The 12,241-nt window shown below is 44.1% G+C and overlaps 1 protein-coding gene across 2 annotated transcripts in view; it reads left to right on the top strand.

Moving 5' to 3' along the window:
* The first annotated feature begins 4,273 nt into the window (after positions 1–4,273).
* Positions 4,274–12,241, top strand: part of UBE2Q2 (ubiquitin conjugating enzyme E2 Q2) — a 45,113-nt gene continuing 37,145 nt past the window's right edge. For both annotated transcript variants that reach the window (XM_054387769.1, XM_054387767.1), the window contains exon 1: positions 4,274–4,459. In XM_054387769.1, coding sequence (XP_054243744.1) covers positions 4,274–4,459 — 186 coding nt within the window. The remainder of the gene's footprint in view (positions 4,460–12,241) is intronic.

Below are 12,241 nucleotides of genomic sequence, written 5' to 3'. Positions count from 1 at the left end.
TGGGTAGGAACACTCTTCACAAACACTCTTCAGTGGCTGAGCAAAAACGCCCTAAAGAAGGGACTCAGTTGCTGACAGCCACAGGGATGGACTCAGAAGAACTGTAACTGAAAACTAGTCTCTGAGCATCCTGGGTAAAGCCATGACACTATGTATTTTATTTTTTAATGTTAAACTTATAGCCCTAGCATTTGAGTGTCTGTGAACACCTCCTTAACCCCTACCCCTGAACATCTGAGCAACAATATCATCTGTCCAGAACTGTGCTAGGACATACTACTTTTGAAATATTGGTCCTGAAATGGTAAAGCCTTTAACAGTAAAATAAGTTTTTAAGAAATTAAGCAGTCCCATGTCCACTGCATGCTGTGCTTCTTGAAACCACGTTGTCCATCATCTGTCAGCTTTTGTGCAGTGATCTGTTATTGAGTTTTTTTTCTAAAAATGTTTTGAAAGTGACTTCATTATTGAAGCAATTGTTTTGATACTGTGAACTCAGAAGTTGATGTGAAATCTTGGCTTTGGTGAGAAAAACAGCTTGGAGTGTTTCTTGGAAAAGCAGGATCCTCCTGAATCTTTCTGTCTTTGCCCAACATTACAGGTAAGGTTGCTGCCTTATCCTTCTCTTTCTGAGTATCAGGTATTATTTGTCTTTTCTAGTTTCAGATTCTCCTGCTACTTATGAAAAACTGTCTGTTTTACCTCAGGATCAGCTATTATCAAACCAGTGTACACTTCCTCCCATCTCCTTTAATTTATCCTTTTCTTTCTCTTTCTGCTGAGGTTCAGGGTTACAAAAGATTTGGGCCTTCCTTCTTTCTGAAATGGCAGTCCCTTCTTTGGTGACTTCCACTTCTATCAGGAAAGCAACATCAGAATTAAACAGAAAGACCCTTCCTTGAGGGCTAGTTTGAAAATGAGAGAAGTGAGGTCAAAACCCAAACCCATAAACTATTCTCAAAGAGATAAATCATTCCTCTGCCAGGCACAAACACTCAGCTGAACTTACAGAAGCTTCACTTGGGTATAAAGCTAGAAATACAGCAGACCTGGAAAGACCAGCATTCACAGAAAGAAAAGGACTAATATAAACTGAAATTCACCTGTGCACTGGAACATCTTTTCTTTCAGCCCCAAACAATTATTTCTTTTATTAAAGCCCAGCCATCCCACATCTTTGTTAATTTCCTTAGTGGCTCATCCTGATCTCATCATTCCTTAAGTTCCTTCACCCCTTCATGCTGCCTTTCTGTGTCCCCATACCTAGATGACACATTGGAAGCAAGACTGCCAGTAAACAATGATGGAAAAGAAAGTTTTCGTCTAAACTGTTTGCCTCCTTCTTTCTTGATAGTTCTACCCAAGAAGGCAACAAGGAATCTGCTAATTTTTCTGTGAGTTCAGCTGAAGATTATTACAAAACTCATTATATTAAATGAAAGGGAGGAAAAAAAGAAACAAAGCTTGTGAAGGTATGTCATCTTCGTAACACGGGGGTTTGGCCAATGTTCAGATCCCTGGAAGAGCAAATCTGTCTAGCTGTATGATATTGACGATGTATATGCAGAAAGAAAGGCAGGGGGGGGAAAAAGGTAGTTGCAAGCAATATAAATCAAGGCAACTTACTGGAATCTGATACAATGCTCTGAGGGACTTTACTAGGATTAATTTCCCATATTGCCCAGAGATGTCAGGTCTTCCCCTGTGTGCATTCATGTTAGTCTCTGGGAGATTCAGGATTTCCTGAGTCATCTTGTGACCTGTGAGATTCATGTCAAAGCCCCATGGAAATCCCTGAAGGAAGAAACAGGAATGAGTCAGACATGACAGATGGCTCCACATCTCTGAAGCAGCTTCTGTATTCCAGAGAGTGAGGCAGCTCTAATGTGTTCTCAAGGTCTTATCACAGAAATAAATTCCCAAGCAGGGTTGCAGCTTGCACGATACCTATTAAATACAAAGAAGGGCAGCGGAATTTAGAGGAGTGGTGTCTGTGCAGCTGCATGTTGCTTCTTGAAGCCTGCCACAAAAAAGCAGACTGAAGGAGATGGGGAGAGTTCTAGACTAGACTTAATCTATGGCCTGCAGAACACACTTGGCCAATGAAGCAATTTGTTTGGCCTACCAGGTGGTGAGGAGACCCATGATGTTTGGATCACTGGGTGCCTGAGAGAGATTCTTATTGCTTCTACCATCTCTCCTGCTAGTGCAGGTGAGGTCTCACCCCAGCCAGCATGTCCTCAGCTCTCAGCTGCCAAAAAAAAAATGGGATGTCACAGTCAACAGACAGGCAGATGAGAAGACAAGGTGGGTGGAAGACCAAAGGTAGTGAGGGAGGCATTTCTGGTAATGTATGATGAAAGGTGCAGTTTGAACTTGCTAAGCCTACCCACCTATCTGCTGCAATGAGGCGTTCCAAGCCAAAATCCTATCGTGTGAGGGAAATAGGGCTGAGTCACCAACTTCATTGCTCTGCTGTTTCAAGCGCCACATCATGTAATGCTTGACAAAGTCTGATTTGTTTAGTTTTGTCTCTGGTATTCCCATAGAAAGGCTCTTCCAGGTCCTCCCTTTTTAACAGTTACAGTCAACATTTTCTGCTATTTATTTATAGCTAATTTGCCCTTTAATCTTCCCTTGTCTCTCAAAGGTCTTCATCCTGCCTGTTGATGGACCAACTGATAACAGTCCTATCCACTCTGTCTCCACTTTACAGGCCAGCCCACAGTTCACCCCTTCTAGTTAAGCTGAGCTGCACACACTGTGTATTAAGAATCTTTCAAATTATATCTTGAAAACAAGTCTTTTGATTCTGTATACTCCCTGGTGTCTTTCACTCAGAGTACTTAACCAGTGTCAGTCCTTCCTGGCTTCTTTTGCAGCAAAGTGTGTTCTTCACAGCTCTCTTTGCTGGAAGCGCAGGAGATTTCAAGCTCACAAATGAGTGAGACTCCCATATGCTTGGAGTTGGGCATGTGCATAGCTGTTTGTCTGGATCAAGATTACAGTTCTCACCACTTGACAAGATTCAGCTTGTGGTCTGTGAAATGCTGCCAGTTTCTGTGGAATTAAAGATTTATATAAAATATCAATGTGAGAAAAAAAAGGTAATTTCCTGTTCTCTGTGTGTGTGCATGTGTGTACTGCATTAATTGAAAGCTGCTTGGGAAATAAGGATGATGCTCTGCTCTGCAATAATATTGCTTGTGTCGCAGTAATTTATGCCATGTGAGAGCTGGTCCTTGTTCCCAAAGAGCTGTCTGCTGTCTATAGACAAAACCGACAGACAAATAAAGATGCAAAGAAGATTTTTCCAGTGTCAGGAAGTGACAGAAGTAGAGGCAGCATCTCTTGATCCCTGAATGCAGCAAGTATTCACTTTGCTCTGTTTTCATGCTTCATGATGTGTTTTCTGTGGAGGTAAAATATTGTACAAACAATGCAACACCAACAATTTTTATTGGCCTCTGTATGACTGCTTCCCAGCCTGCAAGGATTGACGCCAGGTTTTATTTGTATTGATCTGTCAGAAATGTCGGCACAGGAACTTCTGGTTTATGCTGTCTGATCTCTGTGAGCACTGGAGGAATGACAGGACACTGTGAGAACAAGTGCAAATCCAAGCTGCAGCTTTTTCGCAGCAGAATCCAAGTGCGGTGAGGAAGGAGGCCCCGCATACCCTCCCACAGGGCTGAGCAGAAGAAGAGGAGGATAAAGCCGGGTGAGCAGCCATTCGGTTCGGAGCCGGGCTGCTAGCAGCTCCGAGCCGGGGCAGCGGAAGGCACGGGCAGGGGCTGAGGCAGGCGGGCAGAGCCCATAGGGGGCCGCGGGGCAGCTTGGCGATGCCCGGGACGGGCGTGGCGCTGACCTGGAGCGCTGGGGCGGGCACGGGGAGGCGGGCGGCGGCCCTGAGGGAGGGGCAGGAGGCCGGCCCGGCCCTGCTGCGTGTGTCCCGGGAGCGGGGCCGGCCTAGCGGGAGGAGGGCAGGGCGAGGGCGGGGCGGCTGGAGGGCCTGGCTCAGCCTGGTGGAGAAGAAGGGGGAGCAGGCTGCGCTATTGCCCTTTTAAACGAGCGAGTGGGTGCAGGAGGCTGATATAAAGAGAGCTGCCACTGCGCTCGCTGTCTTCCAGCCGGCTGGGGCTGCCCCGGCTCCTCTCGCAATCTTCTGCCCCGCAGGCGCGGTCGGGGCCAGGGTCGGGCCGGGCTGAGGCGGAGGGAGGCGGCGGCAGAGCGGGCGAGGCGGCGCAGGCCCGGGCCCGGAGATGAGGCCAGGATGTCGGTGTCAGGGCTCAAGGCCGAGCTGAAGTTCCTCGAGTCCATCTTCGACAAGGACCACGAGCGCTTCCGCATCGTCTCCTGGAAGCTGGACGAGCTCCATTGCCAGTTTGTGCTCCTGCCGCCGCCGCCGGGCTCCAGTCCGCAGCCGCCGCCGCCTCTCACCATCCACTGCAACATCACGGTGCGGGGGCCGAGCGGGGCCGGGGACGGCTGGGGAGGGCCGGGACACGGCCCGCCCTCGCCATTGTCTGCGGGGCGCGGGGAGGGGGCGCAGCCCCCCTTCGGGGGTGACTCAGCAGTGGGGGTGTCGGGGCCTTCGTCCACCGCGGGCACTGGGGCCGCGGGGGTTGCCGAGGCGCCCGGGCCCGCTTCCCACCCGCGGAGGGCTCTGTGTTTCCTCTCCATCGCCGCCACAATAAAAGTTGGGAAGCGCGCGTCCTCGGCCTCCTACCAGTCGAGGTGAAAGCCCAGTAGGCCCTCTGGGGGGTTCTCCCCGGGGAGCCGCGGGGGAGGAACGCGGGCCGGAACAAAGGGCGGCTGGGCCCGGGGCAGCGGTTAGGGAGTTCTAGAGCCGGCTCCCTACAGCGGGGCCGTCCCCCGGGGCAGTGGAAGAGCGGCGTGGAGGGTAGGTGGGTTCGCCCTATCTTTCCCTGTCCCAGCAGTGTCTTGGCGGGATATGGGGAGTGTTTTTCTCGCTGCCTCGGGAGGTGGGAGCCTGGGAGGAAGACGGAGGGCAAGCGCTTTACCGAGTGCGCCACACCGCCGCGGCCTGGAGCGGGGCGGCCCGCCCTGACCCGAGTGGGCCTGGCCTTGTCCTATGCCGGTCAGCCCGGGAGGCTCAGCGGGGGCGGCCGCGTTGGGGGAAGGACGGGGAAACTTTTAATTCTTGGCGTCGTGGAGGGATGAAATAGTGTCTCTGGTCTCTTGTTGAAGGGTTTTCTCATAATACTGATATGTACAGCCTGTGGAGTCTCGATGACTTCCACCTGTGGTTTGCTTTGGGATTTCTCATCTCTCCCTCTTCGTTGGGATTTGTTTGATTTAAATGAGTAGGAGGGAATCCGAATGAAATGTTGAGTGTTGTGTGCCATGGCAAAAATCCTCTGTGTTTTTAAAAGTTTAGGGCCTAAAGTTGCTAAAGGAATTGAATATAGTGGTGTCTGTGACTGATGTACAGGAAAGTGCTGGAGGTTCATTTTTTATTGGACTGGGTAGTTATAAATGAATTTGAATGCCTTGTCAAGACCCAGCCTAAGAGCAGAGCATAGATAATTTTGCCTGGCTGGAAATACGTTGGGATTTGAGCAAGATCAGCTCTAGAGCTTTTTTTCATCCTTTTACCTATAAAGGATGACAGTTACCGAAGGTTTACGTAGTGCAGCGATAGAAATATGCATGTAAATGTAAATAATTGGGTACTAAAAGGTGTAAACGTGCATGCAAGTCAGGCATATTTAATAATCTTGATCAGATCCTTACTTGTCTTAAAGCAGCTGTATTAAAGGAGACTAAAGAGGATCTTTCAGGTTTTACAGGTAATGGTCATGAGAAGTCAGTTTTGTGGTTGTGGGACATGTTTGTTTTATGGGACACTTGTATATGCTTGTAAGATGTTTTCTATTGTAAAATAATCAAGACACTGGGTTTTCTTGTTTTTTAAATGTGACCTATCAGAAAATGGGTTCTTTGAATATTTATTTATTCAGCAGAGAGTGTTTCACCACTGAAAAGTGTGGCAGTTGCTTTCCACACAGTATGATCTATTCCAGAAGTCTTTCTCCAAATGGTGAAGTAAAAAGCTTGATGATTGTGCACCCTCAGTTGCCAATTGTATTTGATGGGGTATTTCTGCTTTGCCAAATGACAACTAAGCCAGTAGGCCTGAAGTTTTGGGTGCCTTGGGTCTGTGCTGTGTTGTCTATCTACTTCTGAGACTGTTTCTGTTGTGGCTGCTTTGGATAGTAATTCTTAAACTTGCAAGGAAATATGCCCACTTACTTGTAGGTTGGTCATTGGTTGAGGTGTGTCTGAGTAAGCAAGAAACAGGCTTAGGTCACTTCTGGTGTTTTTATGTATTAATGAGGAAATGGCGTCTGCAATCTGCTATTACAGTTAATTGACCTAAAGGTCAAGAGATGTTTTGCACGCCATTAGAATTGTGGTATGTGAACTTGTAAAAAGAACAGGAAAGAGTTTTCAGATCTTAGAGCTGAGACTTCTGCTTTGACAAAGGCTGTGTCTGAGGGTGCTTGTAACTTGTGTTTCACAGTTGTCTGCTTGTTGCTTTCCAATGTTGACTACTTTTTGTCCCTTTGAGGTAGGTGACCGTTTTACCTAGCTGTTAAAAATAAATGGGTGAGGGCAACTTGAGATACAGAGGTGGCTGTCTTGAAACAAGTGAACAGCAGAGCCGAAAAGGGAAAGCTGACCTCTGGGCATCTCTTATTTGTTTGGCACAAATATTAAAACTGTGTGACAGAAGTGATTTATTCCCACGTTGTCCTCCAGTGGAGTCTATTGTCTTTTGACTCCTAATTGTGTGGAATTATATTTCTGTATGTACATTTAAGTGGAAAAAGTCTAAGTTGTTTCCTGTGCTTCATTGGATCCACAGGTACTGTGGGAACTAGGACTTCAAATGGCAATAGCAGCATGCAAAAGTTGGTAAGGCTATGAAGTTGTTGGTAAATGGTTTTTTTGAGGAGACTTATCCTTTGCATCCGAAGCTACTATCTTAGTGTTCTGGATTTGCAGTGCAAACATGTGACTTGAACTGTTTGCTGCTTCTAGCCGGGTTAACCTCTGCAATGCTGATCAAGCCAGTAGCTCAAGCTTACAGTAGATTGTTCATCTGGATGCTTAAGAATTCTGATAAGAGGAAGAATAAGCACAGAGCTCAAAAGCAAGTTTATATTTTGAAGTTCTGTTTAGATACACGAGTATTATACCTAACATGAAAGCTGTGTAGCAGTGGGTAAAGGTACTTAAGTTACTGGATGGAGGAAAATCTGTTAGGGAAGGAAGCTTCCAGCAGCTTCTGTAGTAAGTCTGAAAAGAGACCTGGTAGCTAAGTTGCTCTGATCTTCACAATGGATTTCTTTCATTGCTCTAGTCTAGAGAGAGAAGGCAGAGGAACGAAGCAGCATTCTCCTGGAATGTCTGCTTAGGAACTGCATGGATCTGCACAGATTTCCTAGACTTAAGTTCCAGTTTGATTAGAAGCCTGCCCTGGAATTTTTCACTGAAGTGGTTTTCTGATTGTCTGCAGTATGAGTTTGTGTAACTGTGAAAATTACATATGTGCTGCAGCATCCTGGGAGTAGTCTACCTGCAATCCTGAGCAGTGCTTGAAATTCGAGCCAGGCATATTTAATTTGATGGCTCTTCTATTTCATAAAGTCGCAGGCAAAACTCGGTTTGAGTTTGTCCTTCATTATTTCTGCTAGTGACCCATTTTGGATCTTAAATGGTTAATCAGATTATTTCAAAGGAGGCACTTTAGGGTGGAGTCATCCCTGTCAGAGACATTGCTGCTTATTCCTGAGAAGGATCTAATTATTGAACTTGTTCAGGCTGTGTACCTTCACATTCCCATTTTCTTATGCCAGCAGCAGTGTCTCCATTCTGGAGTTTTATTTTTGTGTTCTTTTCCTTTGTATTACAAGAAGGAGAATTGATTTGGACTGCTGGAACACATACTGTATTTTTTTAATATATTTTTTTTCAGAGAGGAACTGCATATTAGTACCCCTTCACCTATAAACAGAACTACTATTGAAGTTGTGTCCTCATGTAGTGCTTGAAGGTAGAGGAAGATTTGCACAACTTTGAGTGGAAACAGATTTTGCCCCAGACATACTTTGGTATCTTTTCTACATTAACAACTCAGTTCAGGTGATAGGGCTGACTCCAGTATACTCCTGCTTCTCTGCTGGAAAGACATATCTTCTGTTGTTATTGAGGAATACCCTGCTGGTAAATCAGAGTTAGAAGCTGCTATTCAAGACTTGAAAAGGTTGCTGTCTATAGATAACTGCAATTGATGGGAGACAACTTTATTTTCCTTTCTAAACCAGAAAAGCTGTTACCTGTGAAGCTTTTGACAAGTTGGATATATACAAGGAGTGAGTGCATTAGAACATGCAGTAGTTCATCAAAGGCATAAGATTTCAATCTTAAATGCACTCCTAGCTAATGCCTCAACAGCTGATAACCTTTGGAACGAGTTATTAATTTGTACACAACTTGACATAATGAATGAATCAGTTCAAACCACATTATATATGTGTGCTTTTTTTAGATCACTGGACATTTCCTGGTGAGGTTGAGAACCTTATCTTGCAGCATATGGATACCAGCACTAAATAAAAGCTTTATCCACAACTTTATCTTGAGAATATTTTTCTAACTAGAGTTGGGTATACTTGGCAGTTTTTAAAAAGCCACTCATGTAGCTATTACCAAACATAATTTCTGCAGTAGAAATTGAGAAGTTTGGCCTTGTTTTGTTTAGCAAACATAAATTAGGCCAACAACAAATATTAAGAGTGAGGATTTTAGCTTCTCTTTCTATGCCAAAAGTGCAATTGGAAAAAGAGTACTGCAAAAGGGAGTAGGAGGCATCTTTTGTGTCTGGTGACATAGGTAGAGCCTTACTTTGTGTCACCACTGCTTAGCTGTGTTATACATGAAAGGCTGTAAACAGTATTTCAGGACTTACCAGGCAGTTCTGTCCCCTCAATGAAATGTGATGTACTCCTAGAATATCCTAGAAAATACCAATGGTGGGCCTCAAATACAAGTGCTGGCTTATGCTGAGCTTTTAATGGATGGGAAATTGTACTTAGTTCAAATGGATTACTCATGTGAATTGATGATACAGTAATTTCAGGATGGTGACTGTTGTGTTGCTCAAAAGAACTCTTCCTGAACTTTGGTTAATTAAGAGAAGTTTTATAAAAAGAATTAACTTTTTACTCAGCGTGCTTTCTTGTGTTAACTATTCAGGAGGCTTTTGTAAAAGACTAGAAGGTGCTTGGTAATTTCCATGTATTTCTTCAACTTAACTAAGTTTTAAGAGACTTTGAGTAGGGCTACTACATAACAGGCATTTGATGGTATGTGAGGGTTGCCTTTGACTTTTGTTGCCAATGGTATTTACTATGTGCTAGATTGGAGTGGTGGTCTTGGCTTTACTAGAGACCTTTCTTATGTACTGCTGTTCTAGATTTATATTTATTTAGTTTATTTTAGGCGGTGGGGAGATATTTAGCTTTTCTGTCAAAGCTTTTTATGAATGAAATGAGAAAAATAAGGAAGTAGTGTAAAAAGTGTTTTCTGGAAAATAAGGTTGTGCTTACAATTTCATTGTGGCAGTCTGTCTACAATGGAACTCTGTAAAATCAGAATTTATTCATCAAGTTGGTCACATGTCTTTCCAAAAAAGAGTAACTTCATTCTGTCAGACTTGCTCATACTCTAATGAATCTGCAGGTGTTTTCTCTGTTTTATGCCAGGGGATACCCTGTGTGACTTGCTGATATCCTCAACATCAATTAAAATTATGATTGCTAGGAAGACAAACTAGGATTGTGTCCTGTGCACTCAGTAATTCTGCTGTTGCTTGCAGACCAGCAAAGGCCACGTACCTTGTGAGATGGCCAAAATTGAGTTTACTGGACTAAGGACCTAGCTGGCATGTAAAAATTCTTTCCTGGGTTGTTGTTAATCTGGATCGTTTCCCAGTCTGGTTCACTGTGTGGCTGCACAAACAGCTGTGCTGACAAAATAGAGGGCAGTGGAGTGAGTGCAGGGGGAAGGCTGCTGAGGCCAGCACTGCTGGCACAGAGCTGCCTGCCAAGCACTGTCAGAATCTTCAGCAGTGCTGGGGTCGATCCCTCCTGTGCTGAGCTGACAGCAGGCTGGTGGGCCAGTGTCTGATTTGGTACAGAGAAACTGGACCAGACTAACAGAAGTAGTTTATTTGTAAAATCCTTTTGGGGAATGGAAGATACAAAGATCGAGATGGTTTTCTAAATTGCTTGTTTGTTAGTTTTAAAACAGGCAAAACTTCTGTGTAGGGGCAAACATTTTATAGAAGCTAATGAACAGAAATAACTATGATTTTTATCTATGCCTTGGTGTGAACTGCTGTTCAGTGCTGACAGATGGTTTGCCTTTATGTGGTTTTGAAAGGTTATAAACCCCTGAATTTCTGGCTGAAGTTGATACTTGTTTTTTTCTTTAGACTATAGTAATATGCCATTTTTAAAAGATGATAGTTTATGGCTTAATAAGCATTCTACTGTGTTTCTTCAGCTGTGAGGTCTGTAGGAGAAGTGAAAATGACCTGTCACTAGCTCATAGAAGACGACTGGAATTAAATGAATTATTGCAGTAAGGAGAGGCTGTTTAATGTTTAACTCTTATATCAACCTGCCTCTGTTGAGTACAATTAAAGCTGGTATGATCAGAATAGTTCTCAGCTGATCTTTGCTGGAAACAAGGATGCCACCTAATGCATGTCTTACTGATTTCTTGCTTCCAGCTTTAACTTCAGTGTGGTATTAAGATAATCACCTTATGTGTTTTGTTTCTTTATCTCATGCATTCTTGTGTATTAAATGCACTGTTAGAGCAGTTAGTGCATGGTTTCTTTAAATGTAGTTTGGACTGTATTCTCCTTTCTCCCAGATATCTTAAGTTTTTAATCCCTCTGAGAGAAAGAGTTCAATTCAGTTGCAGATCTTGCAGCAGTTTCTTCAGTGTGCATTCAGAAAGACAGACACATAACCTCTGTCAGAACTTGTATAGTGGCACTAGAAAAAAATTGAAGTGCTCCCTTGCACTGGTGTTCACAATACCACAGGCTTCCTTGAATTTTTGAAGTAGGAAATAATAGTGGTGAGTGTGTGGCATTTAACTTACTAATGATAAACATTGCTTGAACTCCATGGTACTGAAATTTTGTGTGTGGGGACAAAGTTCTATCTAAATGGCTCTAATCTGAAAGCTGGTGACTGAGCAGCAGTCAGGACAGGTGGCTATGTGTGAGGGAAGAGCTTGGGAACCTGACAGGTGGTGACTGGAGTGCTCTTTGGGTGTATGAGCAGTGGAGTTACAGGACTTCTATTGGCAGTGGGTGAGAAGGAAAAAAAACTTCTCTGCAGGTGCATCTGGGGCATGTGCATCTGTAAGGGCAGAAGAAAGAAAAGAGAAAAGATGTTCTTAGGGAGAAGGAGCACAGTGCTTTTGGAAGGAGGAAGGGGTGAGTGATTTGAATACTTGAAACATGTACATTCCTGGAGGTTAAGATAATGAAGAGGAGGAAGGGGAAAACCAGATTTTTGTGTGACAGCAGAAGTGGCATCACTTTGCATGCTGTGGAGTCAGTGTTGAAGTGATGAAGGCAAGAGCAGGTCTATCTAGTAGGAAATTTTTCCAAGTTAGTAAGACAGTGATGTTGCAGCTTAAGTGACAACCACTTCTTCAGTTCTGGCTATATTAGAAGCCATTTCTTGTTGCTATGTCTTTGTGACACTAATGCTGATGATAATTTTTTTGAATGTAGTTGTCTGTGTAGTTGCATAAATAGGTAATTAAGAAGTCTTGATGATTAGAATGAGTTGATATTTTTCAAGTAACGAGACTTCCTTCAGGAATTTGGGCATGTAAGATGCTGTGCTACTGGTAAAGAGCATTGGAGAAGCAGATACCAAAATACCTTTCTCTTTAGTGCATGTCTAGGTGCTCATTAGATAAGCCATTGCTGGCTTCGGTGTGTATAATTAATGTATGCGTTAAAGAAGAGAACCTCTTGTGGCTGAGGGCCTTAAAACAGCTATTCCCTGACAACTGTCAAGATGATTACAAGCACACAGTGGGTTTGCTGTTTGAGGAGCAAGACAGGTCAGTCTGACTACTGTGGAGTGCTCTGGTAAAAATGTGGATTGATTCTCATCTC

This window comes from Indicator indicator, chromosome 16 (genome assembly GCF_027791375.1).
Source record: "Indicator indicator isolate 239-I01 chromosome 16, UM_Iind_1.1, whole genome shotgun sequence".
NCBI lineage: Eukaryota > Metazoa > Chordata > Aves > Piciformes > Indicatoridae > Indicator > Indicator indicator.
This window is presented reverse-complemented; position numbering and strand designations above follow the sequence as displayed.